The sequence below is a fragment of the Carlito syrichta genome, unplaced genomic scaffold (genome assembly GCF_000164805.1).
Source record: "Carlito syrichta isolate Samal-C Ts95f unplaced genomic scaffold, Tarsius_syrichta-2.0.1 Scaffold305253, whole genome shotgun sequence".
Lineage (NCBI taxonomy): Eukaryota > Metazoa > Chordata > Mammalia > Primates > Tarsiidae > Carlito > Carlito syrichta.
Window position 1 is genome coordinate 633681 of NW_007249349.1, and position 16219 is coordinate 649899.

General features: G+C 36.2%; 1 protein-coding gene across 1 annotated transcript in view; it reads right to left on the bottom strand.

The window, feature by feature from the left end:
- Nucleotides 1-16219, bottom strand: part of MYO9A (myosin IXA) — a 104398-nt gene that overhangs the window by 7573 nt on the left and 80606 nt on the right. Inside the window, exon 23 of the mRNA XM_008061451.2 lies at nucleotides 1562-1764. Within this exon, the coding sequence (XP_008059642.2) occupies nucleotides 1562-1764 (203 nt within the window). The remainder of the gene's footprint in view (nucleotides 1-1561; nucleotides 1765-16219) is intronic.

Below are 16219 nucleotides of genomic sequence, written 5' to 3' on the forward strand. Positions count from 1 at the left end.
GGTACTGGGAAACTATGGGGGGGAGGGGGATGGGATTAACAGTAGCAAATATCTGTCGGGGGATGGGAAAACACTTCTTATCTACAGGGTGCCTGAATGAAACGTCATTGTACACCTACCCTTAACTGTACCCCACAAAACCATAATAAAAACTACTAAAAAACAAAACAAAACAAAAAAAAAAACAAATGTCCTAAGCTGCGCACATTTACACCCTGAGGTTTTCCTTGTACTTCTGCCTTTTTCTGGAAAGACTTTCCCCTTTCCCCTTCCTAGCCAATTCTTTTTGTTGTTTTTGTTGAGTTTTTTGAGTCTCACTTTGTCACCCAGGCTGGAGTGCTGTGGCATGTTCACGGCCACCGCAGCCTTGATCTGCTGGTCTCAGGTGATCCTTCTGCCTCAGCCTTCCAAGTAGCTGGAACTACACAGGCATGTGCCACCACGCCTGGCTAATTTTTTGATTTACTGTAGAGATGAGGTCTCACCAAGTTGCCCAGGCTGGTCTGCAACCTGTGGGCTCAGGCAATCCTCTCACCTCGGCCTCCCAAAGTGCTGGGATTATAGGTGTGAGCCACTGCGCCCAGGCTCTAGCCAATTCTTATTCATCCTTCTATACCTCCAGTGCCATCTTCATCAAAGTTGATCACCTACAGCATAGCCCTTGATCAGTGCACACCCCCTTTACCGTATCATGTCTTCCACAGCTGCACTCCAGCTGCTTTTCCAGTTTGCCTAAATTCTAGAATCAATTCAGATGGACAAAAAGTATTTTAACAGTTTCAAATCCCCTCATGAATCAAGTTCTCAGACCTAGGATCTTGGAACTCAAGAACAAAGACTTCCCCTTCAGACTTCTCAAGCAACATCAACATCAATCGGAACTAGTACATAGTCCCTCAGGGAGAACCATGGGGTGTTCATGTTATCCCATGGTGTAGTGTTACCCAAGCCCTGCCCTAGTGATGATAGAGAAAGAACAGCTTATTTGTCCCAATGTCTCTTTCCTAAATGGCAATCAGTTTCCCTACCCAGTATTCTAGCACCACTAGGGTTGCTGCCTTATCCTGACCATCCAGCTGCTGTTCCCATAGCCATAAAGACTTTTAGATGACTTTCCTTCATAGACTTGTGAATAATGTCTATTCTTGAAAAGGACTTTCTTAGCCTAGGATTTACTGATTTTGTGAAACAAATCTGTTCATGGAGGCTAGTTTCTGACCTGTTAGGGCTCCAGTACCTCATCTTGGCTCTCCACTATTACTGCCAGATGAATCCTAAGACTGACATGCCCTGTGGATACTGTGTCCTCCTCCCAGTCAGCCTCTCCAACCCAGATGGAGCAGCATCTTCTCTCCCAGCTCACGGAACTTCCTTCCCTGAGGGGACAACTTTCATACTGTTACCTGAGTACAGGCAACATGTCTTTGTCATTCCCATATCCCCATACTACTTGACACAGTGTCTGACACACAGGATATATTTAATATATAAGGAAAAAAAGAATTGAAGGGAAGAAACGATACAGATAAGAACTAGTCTGCCCCTCCTCCTGGATACTCACTTCTCCTTCTGCAGGCTCTCAATCTGCTCAGTCAGGACTCGCTCCTCCTGCTGCATGGCTGCTTGCTGCTGTTCTGTAATGTCGGTCTCCATGGCTGCCTCGCTAGTCAAGGTCTCTTCTGCAACATCAGACATGGAAGGCAACCGAACTGCAACAGGAGAGGACGGATTTGGATAGTTTCCTCGACGAATACGCCCCTTTCCCTGCAGAGAAAAATTCATGTTAGAAAGTAAGTTGAGCAACTGCATCAGTTTTACACTGTCCCTTCAGGATAACAAGTGTACTTCTGTCTTACCAGGTGAATGGTAAGATAAATGAAAACATATGTGAGGCTTTTTAGTAAGATACCAATCATCTAACACATTTAATTTAAAATTAATTAATTCTTACAAGACAGCTGGGAAATGGACGCTTTGGTGGGTTACAGTGTTAAGAACCCACTGTGTACTGAGAAAAGATTCTTCTTTTAATCTAAGCTGCATCCACTCCAAAGCAAATAGCCACACGTAGATATTTAAGTTAATTAAAATTAAAGTAAAACTTTAGTTCTACAACTATACTAGACACATTTTAAGTACTCAATAGCCACAGGTAGCTGGTGGTTAGTGAACAGTACAGATGTAAAACATTTCCATCATCACAGAAAGTTCTGATGGACAACAGTGCTTTATAACTTTAACCCTAGAATGCACACTCTGTCTAGGAAGACCATAAAATATGCCCTAAAGCTCAGTTTGTTAAAAAGAAAAAAAAGTAGTCATTTATGTATTACAGAGTGAGATATATTTTCTCAAGAAACTTCTATTCTTGAGATCACGGGGGGGGGGTGGAAATCTCACCATTTTTTACTTTGGTTACTTTATGTATGACTTTTAGCTTCCTCTAATGGCAGACTACGTTTTTCAGATTAAATCTTCGGCTAAGAACAACTAGACCAAACATAAAACCTCAATATATGGTTGAAGGCACTGAAGAGCTAACAAGGTAGACCAAGGAGAAGCTAGCCCACCACACAGTGCTAACATGCATTTTAGAAAAGGCAGCTGAGAGTCTGAGCAGAGCTTCTCACAGGCTATTGCAGGGGCTGGCAAACTATGGTCCATGTGCCAAATCTAGCCTTGCATGTTTTGTAAATACAGCTTTACTGGAATAATTCATACTCATTAATTCACTCATTGTTTATGACTGCTTTGGTGAACAATGGCAGAGTTGATTGCTGAGACAAAAATTGGTCCACATAACTTAAACTATTTACTATCTGGTCCTCTACAGAAAAAGTTTGCCAACCCCTAGGGTAGAGAATACAAGTTGAAGTCTAGACCCCACTCAAGGGTGTGGGTTGCTTCCTGGTAAAAACTTCATGACTGACTCTGGCATCCCCAAAGTCTGCATCCTAGACATAAGGGTAACCTGAAATTACAACAGTCCTTGCAGTTACTGTAGTCTAGCTTCAAGTCATCTGAATGGCCCAGGAAATTGTAATCCTTAAAACTGAATTAAAGGTCAAGCGCGGTGGCTCAAACCTATAATTCTAGCACTTTGGGAGGCCAAGGCAAGAAGATTGCCTGAACCCATGGGTTTGAGACCAGCTTGAATAACATGGCGAGACCTTGTCTCTACAATAAATAAAAAAATTAGCTGGGCGTGGTAGCGCATGCCTGTAGTTCTGGCTACTTGGAAGGCTGAGGTGGAAGGATCGCCTGAGCCCAGCAGGTCGAGGCTGTGGTGGTAGTGAGCGTGCCACTGCAGTCCAGCCTGTGTGACAGAGTGAGATGCCAACTCAAGAAAATAAACAAAACAAAACAAAATCAAACAAAAAAACTGATTTAAAGTAGTCCCAGATTGCTTGTGCTTCAGGACTTGGCAGAAAAAAATGAAAATACTCACTGGAGGAAAGTAGCATCATTCTAGGTCTCAAAATATTTTATGAATCATTTTTCAAATACTCTGTCTGACACACAAAGGTAACCACGCACAGAAGGAGATAAGACTATGTAAATGAAAACTAGTACAGACAACAGAAAACAGAACCCCTCAATGACTCCAGATATTATGACTATCAGACAGACTTAACATAACCATGCTAAAGTAGATAGGAAGACAAGTGAAGTTGTGGACTGGAAGTTAGGTCTGAAGGGAAATCCAGAACCAAGCAGGAAGAAACAAAAGAATGGAAAAATTAATACAAAGTAAAAGATAGAGAGCAAACAGTAAAGAGATCCACGATACATTTAAATGGAATACCGAGAAGAGAGATACTGTAAAAGAAATATTGAAGAGAAATGTTAGAGCATTTACAAAAAGATAGATATTAAGAAAGCTTACAACCCCTAAAAAGATAAACGAGAAGTCTACACCTAGAGGTACAACTGCTATAAATCAAACACAAGAGAAAAACTTACAAGCAGTCAGAAAAAAAAAATTATATGATAAAATGACTATTATTAGACTCAATGTTCAACAGATATAATGAAAGGTAAACGATGAAATACTTTCAAGGTGATGAAAGGAAAAAGTATACTGTCAAACTATAATTTTATACATAGCAAAAATAAGCTTCAGGAATAAAGGTGAAATAAAGACATTTCAGACAGACTAAGAAGAGAATCTGCACCAGCAGACCTGCACTGAAGGAAATAATAAAGGGCAATAGAAGAAAAGAAGAAAAGTTGCAGGTGCAGGAAAAAACAAAAGGCAATGAAAACAGTATGCATATATAAGTCTAAATAAAGATCGACTATACAAAACATAATGATGATGATGATGTGCTGAATTGAAAATATACAGATAATTAAGATACATAACAACAAGAGCAACTAAGTCACATCACAGCTAAAGTATATTAAAATACCTGCATTATCTGGGAAAAAGGTAAAAGTACCAATTAACAGACTTTGATAGGTCACAGATTGATGCTGTGATCTTTAGGATAGCTACTAAGAGAACAGTAAGAGTGTAAACTTTTGAAATAATAGAAGAAAAAATGGAATAATAAAAAGTCAAAAGATAAAGAGAAGAAAGAACAAAAAAAGGTAAAGAAGAAAAGAAAAAAGAAACATGTATCCGGTAGGACAAATAAAAAGCACATAATAAAATAGATTTTAAGCCTAAATATACTGGTAATTACATTAGATGTACATGGATTAAATGCTCCCATTAAACCTGAAGATTATCAGACCATATTAAAAAAAAGAAAATCTAACTATATGATGTGTATAAGGGATATATATATATATCACATAAGAATTCAGAAAGGCTCAAAGTCAAGAAATGGGAAAAGCAATGACATATCATGCCAATATACTAACCAAAGTTAGCTAGTGTAACTATATTAATTGTAGACAAAGTAAACTTTAAGGTAAGAAGTGTCACCTCTGATAAACAGAGATATTTCACAATGATAAAAGTTCAAATGATAAAGATATGACATTTCCAAATTTGTATGCACCTAAGAAATGGCTTCAAAAGAAGGAAATTAAAGTAAAATGTTGACAGAAATAGTCAAAGAAACAGAAAAAACTAAAATCAGCACTCAGAGAGCAACTATGTACACACAATTAGTAAAAATATAGAACTGAACAAGTTAAGAAAAGCGATCTAATAAAAATATAAAAACTGCAGTCTCTAACAACTACAAAGTGCTCATTATTTTAAAGCACATATAGCAAGACAACAAATTTACAAAGGTTGAAATAATTTACCTGACCATTAAAGTCATTTAAAATAAGTTTTCTGATACTGCAATTACAGAGAGAAAATTAAAAATTGCTACATATTCAGAAATTAAGAGATAGACCTCTAAGAAATCCATGGTTAAAGAAGAAATTGCAATGAAAATTAGGAAATATTTTGAACTAAATGATAATATGAAAACCTGTGCAATCTCTGTCTACCTTAAAGTTATAGCCTTAAATGCATACTTTAGAAAAGGTTAAAAATTAAAGATGTAAAAATACACTTCAGATCAAGAACAACAAAACAAACTCCTCTCAAAGAAAAAAGAAATAAAAAATAAAAAGTACTAGAAAAATGAGGATCAAGCCAAATGTAGTTCCTTGAAAGGACTAATAAAAATTTTAAAACCCTGGTAAGATTGATGAAGAGAAAAAGAGAAAAGTCACAGATAATCAAAGCTGGAAATAAAAAAGATCACTACAAATTTTGTAGACATGAAAAGGATAAAAGGCTACTATGGACAACTTTATGTCAATAAATCTAAAATTTCAGACAAAGAAATTTCTACAAAAATTTAACTAACATTGTCATGAAGAAATTAAAAATTTGAATATTAAATAAATAAAATCAATAAAACCTTTCCAAAAAGAAAACTCTAGGTCTAGAATTCATTGGCATGCAAGAAGAAATAAACAAATTCTTCTACAGGGAAAGAAAGGACTATTCCTCAACTTATCCTTAGGTCAGCAAAACCTTGATAACAAAACATAGGTACATTTTAAAAAAATTGTTACACAGTTAATTTTACTCATAAACACAAGAGGTAACAAAAATCCTAAACAATACACATACTACGAATGGAACCAAGCACTATATTAAGAATATAAAATATATAAATAAAACAAAACAAAATACATAAAAATTAAAAATACACAAAAAGTTAATTTGTTGTAGTAGTATAATGATGTTTAAATTCACTCAGTGTGATGTGTCATATCAATAAAAGAAAAATCTCATGAATACCTCAATACAGGCAGTAAAGGCATTTCATAAAATTCAACATTACATCACATAACAATTCCTAGAAAAGAAGGGAACATGCTTAATCTCATAAAATGTCTACAAAAACTCTATTACAAATGTCATATTTAGTAGTAAAAGGTCAAAAGCTTTCTCTTTGAGACTGAGAACATGCCAATAATGATCACTATCAGAAATTCCATTCAACACTGTACTGGAAGTTCAAACTCAACGTAGGAAAAATAAATTCAAAATTACAAGAATGGTGAAAGAATAAATGAAACCATCATTATTCATGAATGACGATACAAGTAGGAAATCCAAAACAATCCACAGAAAACAGCAGAATCAGTGAGTTCAGCAAAGTCTCTGAATACAAGGTAAAATACCAAAATCGACTATTTTTACATAATAAGCAACAGAAAATAAAAATTATTTTTTTTTTTGAGTTGGAGTCTCACTCTGTCACCCAGACTGGAGTGCAGTGGCTGCTCCCGGCCACCGCAGCCTCGCCTGCGGGGCTCCGGCGATCCTTCCACCTCAGCCTTCCAAGTAGCTGAAACTACAGGCGTGCGCTACCACGCCCGGCTCATTTTTTGATTTATTGTAGAGATGAGGTCTCGCCAAGTTGCCCAGGCGGGTCTCGAACCCGCGGGCTCAGACAATCCACTCACCTCAGCCTCCCAAACATGCGGGATTACAGGCTGAGCCACAGTGCCGGCTAATAAAATTTTAAAATAACATCTGTTATTCAAAATATATTAAATATCCAACAGTAATTAAATTCAAACTAAAGATGTGTAAGATCTCATCATGCAAAACTATAAAATAATGAGGGGAACTAATGGTCTGTGTGAACAGAGAGAGTATATATATCATGTTCATAGATGAAAAAAATCATTATTGTGAAAACATCAATTCTCCAGAAAGCAACCTACAGATTCAATGCAATCTCAGTAAAAATCCCGAGTATTTTTTGAAGCTGATTCTATAATTAATATGGCAATATGAAGAGCCAAGACTAGCCAAAACGCTACTGAAGAAGGCTGAATGACTTGCGCTACTAGATATTTTTTAGAAAGCTATAGTAATTAAAATAGTGGTGGTGTTGGTACAAAGATAGTCAAAATAAAGCTCCTAGAAACAGACCCACACATTGGAAGGCTCCTGACTTGTAACAAAAGGGAACCAAAGGGCATCACGGAAAGGATGCTTTTTAAATAAAAGGTGCTGGAAAACCAGATATCCACGAAGAAATACAAAAACTTGACCCTTATCTTATGGTATACTATGTTCAGAAATTGTCTCCAGCTGGACTGCATATCTAAATATGAAAGATAAAACAATAAAGCTTTTAGAAGAAAATAAAGATTATCTTCATAATCTCAGGAAGTAAAACATTTTTAAGCATGGCACAAAAAAAGTATTCACGCTAAAGAGTAACAGTGATAAAATCAGACTTCATTAAAATTAAGAACCTTAAAAGTGCTTATCAAAAGACACTTTTAAGAGAGTAAAAAGCAAACCATAGCGTGGAAGCAGATATCTGCATCAGAAGTAACAATAAAGGGCTTGAACCTAGAATTCAGAAAGAATTCCTACAGATGGTCGGGAAAAAGGCAGACAACCCAATCTGAAAAATAGTCAAGAGCTCTGAACAGGTCCTTCACAGAAGAGGATATACAAATGGCCAGTATATTTTTACAATATGCTTATTAGAGTCATAGCATTTACATTTAAAAATATGACCTATCCATTAGAATGGCTAAAATTAAGGAATCTGGCAATACAAGTGGTAGGGAGGAAGCACAGCAACTGGGAACTCTTAAACATTGCTGGCATAGGACAGCCATTTTGGAAGAAAGTTTGTCGTTATCCAGTAAAAACTGAAGATACATACATATATCCTGTAACCCAGCAATTCCACTCCTATGTATACCCCAATAAAAATACATGTATGTCTCTATCTAAATCATAATTCTCCAAAATACAACCCAAATGTCCAACAATACTAGACTAGACAAATTGTGGTATATGCATACACTGGGATACACATAGGAATGAAAATGAGCTTCAACTAAACACAATATGGTACGTCTTACACACATAAGGTTGGCTGAAGTAAGTCAGACATGAAATAATACATGTTATATGATTCCACTTACATAAAGCTCAAAAATAGGCAAAACAAAATATAATGTTCAGGGATACATACTTTGGAGGCAAGCAACAAAGAAAACAAATATTCATGTAAGAAAATCAGGTATTGTTTACCTTTTCAGGGAGAAAGAGGCTTGTGTTAGAAAGGGAAAGAAGAGAGCTTCTGGGAGTGCTGGCAATGTCCTATTTCTTCAGCTGGGGTGGTATGTGGATGCTCACTTATAATAATTCATTAAGTTGTATATTTATGTTTCTGTGCTTTTCTATATGTGTTGTATTTCACAATAGAAGATATTTTAAGAGTTCCTTTTCAAAGTTAGTTATTTACAAAAGTATACTGGCATCCTTTGAAAATCATATGACATTAAATTGACAAAATTATGAAGTGATTTTTGTGAAGAATGCTGCTGGCTCAAATCAGAAACTGTTGACCCAGAGCAGGTGCTAAGGTGAGAGCTGAGGTGAGAGCTGTGGGTAGTTCTAAGGGCATTCAGGCCAAGGCATCCCAAGCTAAAACTCGCAAAATGGGATGAGAGCAGCAGGATTACAAGATTGCTATTTCACTTTTAGTTCTAAGACCAAGAAGTAAAAACTGGCAAAAACCAGCTTCAAAACAGAAGATCAGTCTGCAAATTTAACAAAGGATGACTCAGAAGATGGCACTGTGGAATGGAGGCAGAGAATGGGGTTTGGAGTTAGCGTCAACACAGTGCTACAATCCAATATGATGGGTCAGAATCGTATTATAAAAGCTCAGACATCATCCCATTCCATTTGATTTTGACTATTTATAATGAAGGCAAATAAAATAACTAAAACTTATTGTGATATAAAAGCCTCGAGAAGTTTGAAAAGTCTGAGTTTATTCCTAGGATCTGCTTTCCAGTAATTCAATAACAGTTGTCTTTGTTTAGTATTCACACTCTCACCTAGTCACCTGAGTACTTCCTCATAGATTAGCTAAAAATTACTTAATAGAGCTGAAGAAAAATCTAACAAGTTCAACAGATCTGATCTCTTTTAAGAAGCATTAAACAAAGATGAAAAAAAGTTGAAACCTCTTACAGCCCAGAGTTCTCTTACAAAGATCAATGAAAGTAATTTTTGAAAAGTTGATTACATAGCACTTTTAGAAACAAAAGAAAATACTAATATTGTGTTTACAATGGTACATAAACTCCTATACCATAGGTTTTTAACAGTGACTAGTAAAACTATTTGCAAATATATCAAATTATTATTATTATTATTTTTTGAAAGCAGGATTTATTGAGAGGACAGGAAAGCTCCTACAGTGGGAGGGGACCTGAAGGGGTTGCCCTACATCAAATTATTAACAGTAGTTTCCTGAAAGAGTGTCCTTTGCTTTAAGCATAAATTTGTTTATTCAAGCATAAAGTGTGTTTTTCAGATCAATGTTCACAGCATATTCCCCTGCAGTAGTTTTATCCATAATGGGTTTTCTATAACCAGTGTAAATGTCACACAGTGAAAAAGGCAAGTATTTTCTGGGCATTCTTACAAATTTGACTATGTGGGTCTCCCTGAAAAGGATCTGTGGATAACACTTTTAGATGTGGTTCATTTTTCACTGAGTAGCTAATCTGTATCCTACTTATTTATAGGAGATTCTCCTTATTTATCCAAGAAAATAAGCCTCTGAGATATTTTCTTATGATGTGTCATTTCTCTTTTACTTTGCTTATGGTCATTTTTGTCATGCAATAATATTTGACTTTTATATTGTATCTTTTAACCTTTTTTTCAATGCTTTTGTATAATAAAAAAGTCTTCTCTACAACCAAGATTATAATATATATTTCTATTATAATAGAAATTTTATTAGTCTTGATTGATCAGACTACATGAATAATTTGCACTCCGTTCTTTTTTTTTTTTTTTTTTGAGTTGTAGTCTTACTCCGTCGCCCAGGCTGGAGTACTGTGGCACGCTCACAGCCACCCCAGCGTCGACCTGCTGGGCTCCAGCGATCCTTCCACCTCAGCTTTCAAAGCTGCCATAACTACAGACGTGTGCTACCATGCCTTGCTAATTTTTGATTTATTGTAGAGATGAGGTCGTGCCAAGTTGTCCAGGGTGGTTTCGAACCCGTGGGCTCCCAAAGTGCTGGGATTACAGGCTAAGTCACTGAGCCTGGCCTGTACTCAATGCCAAGTAATGAAAAAATATAAAGCCATATTGTAATCCTTTTTCTGAACAGTTATTCCAGTGACTTTCTGTCCTAAACTTTGGAGGCAACCTGTTTCTAAAATGAGAATATCAATTATAATTACCTTCAAATGTTGATAAGCATTAGGTCTAAAATCATACTAATTCACAATTTAGTATTAAACACAATATTCGGACTTACAATCCTTCACAGCACATTAACAAAGTGATGAGAAACAGACTACTACTATCAAAAATGTCACAGATAAAGCACAATTTTGAGAGACAGCCATGATCAGGGAGCAACTTAAGACATTATTATGCCTACAGAGAACTAATTCTTCTCAGTTTGTACAGAAAAATAAACAAGCACTTAATTTCACTCCTTCAAAATGATAGGAGGTAGGATTCTCTTCTCAAAAACATTTATTTTTTGAATTGGTATCTTACTCTGTCACCTAGGCTGGAGTGCAGTGGCACAATAATCACAGCTCACCGCAGTCTCAAGCTCCTGGGCTCATGAGATCATTCCACCTCAATCTCTTGGGTAGCTGGGACTACAGATGCACATTACCACACTCAGCTAATTTGCTTTTATTTTTTATAGAGATGAGGTCTTGTTATGTTGTCCAGGCTGGTCTGGAACTCTTGGACTCCAGTAATCAATCCTCTTGCCTTGTACTCCCAAAGTGCTAGGATTACAGGTGTGAGCCACTGGACCCAGCCAAAAAACTGTGTTTTTAGAGCTCTAAAAAGTTACATTTATAAGATAGTTGATTTAAAACAATTTTTCTGAATTGTGCAAGTGAGATACTGGAACCACTGACTTGACAAAAGAGATGAATTTAATCACACTCAATTTCTTTCTTTCCTGCTTGATTTGAGCTTCTATTTTCCGAAGGTAAGTGTTCTTTAGCTTCCTGGTTAGCCACTTCTGGTCTCTTTTTCTTTTGCTCTCCTTTTCTCTTTTTGTTTGTATTTCCCCCCCTAAAGATTTATTCTCTTCTGCCACCTTTCATAGGTAGATTTCAACTTTGGCAGGAAGAGGTTTAGCCAATAACTTTGCTGACTTCCCATTTTGCTCTTTCTCAATGGCCTTTTTAGCCAAGCTGAATTTCTGGGGTATTCTGGCAGTGTTAAGGTAGAGAGGTAGGATGCTTGAGAGGCAGTGGGAACCTATGCAGAGGAAGACTGGCTGACCTGGACTTCTAGTACTTTTATTTTGTATTTTTAGTCCTTGATTAATGTGATTTTTTTTTCCTTCCCCACATGACTATTTATTTTTCCCCCATCATTTATTAAATGCTAGACCCTTGAAATGACACTCACTTTAACATTTTAATAATCCTTTATTACTATTTTTTAAAAGGATTTTCCTAGTTACCCTGCTTCTTTATTTTCTTCCTATAAACTTTAGTTTCAACCTGTAAAGGTACCCACAATGTTCTTTTGCAATTTCCATTTAGATCACATTTGTAGGTAAAGCTTATGAAACTCTTTCCTTATCTGTACGAGAACTGATCTTTGGTCAATGTTCTAGCTCAGGACCCCTGGGAACCTGATAAAGGTAGAATGCAAATGATGTTACTAGGTGACATCACTTCTGGAAAAAGTTATCCTGACTGGTAAACTGCATCTGGAGAAGAAAAGGTAAGTAAATTGTAAATATCCAGTATGAAGTCATATATTTGGACTTCTCTGAATGTAGTCTATTATAATTGGACATATCCCTTTGCAGAGACCCTAAAAACTATATCTATGGAATTTTACAAGAAATATTGATTCCTGCACAGGACATAAAACTAAGGCAGAATGATTCATCCATTGCATGTAGATTGTTATTCACTGTATCTGAGTTGTGACTTGAGGCCAAATATAACTCCCTAGTGGTTTGTGGCAGCATGGACTGTTGCAAGGAGCCCCAGAAGAGGACGATTTCATGATGTCTGCTGTCATTATGTGCTTCCCGTCCCACATCCTAAGTGAGTCTGATGCCAAGTGTGGCTAACAGTATTATACTTATGAGTCTGAAAGTTTGACTGAGCCTTAAAAAAAATCCTCTCTCCCTCCTTAGCAGGCGTTGAAACAATACATAAATAGTTGAAGAAGAACTGACATCTTTATAAAATTTAGACTTCCTTTCCAAATGCATTTGTTCATGTCTTCTTTTGTAACAGTTGAGGTTTTAAAGCTTTCTTTATATAAATCTTCCACATTTCTTGTTAAGTGTATTCCTTGTTATTTTATGTTGCTGTTTTGAGAGAGACAGAGAGAGAGAGAGACAGAGAGAGAGAGAGACAGAGAGAGAGAGAGAGAGAGAGAGAGAGACAGAGAGAGAGAGAGAGAGAGAGAGATAGAGAGAAACATGCGCATACTATACAAATGGGTATTTTTTTCTTCCATTATATTATCTAACTGGTTGTTTATATATATAAAAATTCTTAACTATTCATTGTACCCACTCTATTAAATTCTTACAATCTTTCATAATTTTTTAGTTTTTTATTTTCTTTAATTTTGCATGGAAATAGTGATAATTTTTATGTCTTTTTTTAAATTTTGTATTTTGAATTCCTTTTTCTTATCTAGTTTCATTAGCTAGTACCTACAGATCAATGTCAAATAACGATGGGGATAATAGATATCCTTGCCTTTTCCTGATTTTAATTACCACACTTCCAGTACTCCCATATTAATTAAGCAAGATACTGATTTTTGGGTTATCGATTTTTATCATGCTAAAGAATTATAGATATTCTTTTTTTTTTTTTTTTTTTTGAGTTGGAGTTTCATTCTGTCACCCAGACTGGAGTGCAGTGGCACACTCCTGGCCACCGCAGCCTCGACCTCTGGGCTCCGCTGATCCTTCCACCTCAGCCTTCCAAGTAGCCAGAATTACAGGCATGGACTACCACGCCCGGCTAGTTTTTGATTGATTGTAGAGATGAGGTCTTGCCAAGTTGCCCAGGCAGGTCTCAAAACCGCGGACTCAGGCAATCCACTCACCTCAGCCTCCCAAAGCGCTGGGATTACAGGCTGAGCTACCAAGCCTGGCAGATATTCTATTTTAATAAGAATGTTTTTAAAAAGAATACCTATATAGTTATATTAAATGCCTTTTAAGTATCTATGAGGCTAATATGATTTTTCTCCACAGATTAACAAACACAGTGAATTACATTAATAGACATCCTAATATGGAATCATCCTTGCATTCCTAGGTTAAATCCTCCTAGGTCAAAGTTTCTGTTTATGGGTTACTGAATTCTGCTTATTGGTATTTAAAGTTAGAATTTTTTGATTAATATTCATAGGTGAGACAGTTCTACATTTATATATTAAGTGCTTTATTTGTATAGTGTTTGTGTGTGTGTATATATATTTCACGACAACAAATACTGCTCTTATGGTTTTACAATTATTAACTCATTTAATCCTTTGAGTTTGTTACTATTTGCCAATTTATTGCTAAGAAAACTGAGGTATGGAGATTAAATAATTTGCCCACTCACAACAGCTAGTAAACTAAAGTTGAGATTTAAAGCCAAAAGTTTAGTCCACAGTCCAAGCTTTGCCTTTAATATGTAGTTTTTTATTAGCTTGCTTTCTTTTTTTGGGTGTGGGCTGTGATCAATGCTAGACTATTTTCATAAAAGAAGATCTGTTTACTCTGCTTTGGGAACACCTTAAGTATATTGTAATTATGTCTTTAAAGAGTTGGTAAAATTTCTCTGTGAAACTGTTTATGTCTGGTATTCTTATGGGAGGAAGTGCTTAGACAACTTTTCAATCTCTTCAACTGATCTGTTTAAATTCTTTCTTCTGGAGGCAGTTTTAGTAAAGTATACTTTCCTATAGAACTTCATATTTTTTTGAGGTAAACAAAGTTGCCATCCCACAAGAGGCTCCTGATCATTCTCATCTCTTGGTATCTGCATCCTTGCATGCTACTTTCCCATATGGAGTAGGGGTGGCCTGTGTAAGAAGTAACAATGTATGTCTTCTGAGAATAGAAGACACTGTGAGCTTCTACCTTGTTTTCTCCTGGCTCACTTGCTCTGGAAAAAGCCAGCCACCGTGTCTTTAGGTCACTCAAGTAGCCCTATGGAGAGGTCCATATGGTGAGGAACTAAGGTCTCCTGCCAACAGCAAGCAGTAACAAGCCAGCAATATTAATAAATCATTCTGAAAGCAAATTGTGTAGCCCAAGTCAAGCCTTCAAATAACTCTAGTCTTGGACAACAAGCTGACTATAAGCTCATAAGAGACCATGCCAGAACCATTTAGATAAGCTGCTCCTGAATTCCTGACCCATAAAAACTATATGAGATAATAATCTTTATTGTTATTTTAAGTCATTAAGCTTTTGGACAGTTTGTTATATAGCAATATGTAACTAATACAACAGTAGTCTTTTATATGACTTAATTTTCACCATTATTGATAATGCCTTATTTCTTATTTGGGAATTTGTACTATTTCCATTTTAACTTAGTAATTATGCTTCTCAAAGAACCAACATTTTTTTAGTTTCATCATTTTGTTATTTTCTCATTTATTTCCTGCTTTGAACTTCATTATTTCCTTCCTTTTGCTTTCCTTAAATTTATTTTGTTATTGTATTTCTAACTTTTTTATTTAGCTGCTTATTCTAAGTTTTCTTGTTTATAGGTTTTTTAAGGGAATAAAAATTTCTCTGATTACTGCTTTAGTCATATATCCCACAGATTCAGATATGTAGTGTTTTCACGGTAATTTTTCACAATAATTTTAGTTTAGGTTTCTTTTTTGCCTTTGAGATTTTTCATTCTTCTTGTGGCTTGACTTTTTCCCCCAGATGTTTTATTATTTTAAAATTTTTATTATGAAACACTTAAAAATTAAAGATAATATAAAACTTAAACATAGAGTCTCAAAAATAGTAAAACAAGCACCTGAATAGCACCACCCAGATTAAGAATTAGAACATCACCAATACCAATGAAGTGTTGTGGCCTAATTTTGAGAATATTCCACCGGAAGCCCAAGATAGTCCATTCTTGCTTTGTGGGTAGAGTTCCATGTATCCACATTAGATCAACCAGTAATTATGCTACTGAAGTAGATTCACTTTATTTTATTTTTTGAGTTGGGGTCTCACTCTGTCACCCAGGCTGGAGTACAGTGACACTATCATGGCTCACACAGTCTCGACCTTTTGGGCTCAGGTAATCCTCCTTCCTCAGCCTCCTGAGCAGCTGGGACTACAGGTGTGCACTACCACACCTGGTTAATTTTTTGAATTTTTTGTAGAAATGAGGGCTCGCTATGTTGCCCAGGCTGTAGATTCACTTTAAACAATCTTTTTCTGGTACCAATTATTGCCTAATCATTAGGACATTCTGTGGATAGAAGTAATATTCCCATTTCATACCAATAGTCTGCCCAGCAATCTTAGTATCCTTTTCAATTACTTATTGAGAACCTTAAAGAAAACTAGGAGAAAATTATTTATTTATTTTTTTGTTTGTTTGTTTTTTGTTTTGTTTTGTTTTGTTGAGTTGGAGTCTCACTCTGTCGCCCAGACTGGAGTGCAGTGGCTGCTTCTGGCCACCGCAGCCTCGACCTGCTGGGCTCCGGTGATCCTTCCGCCTA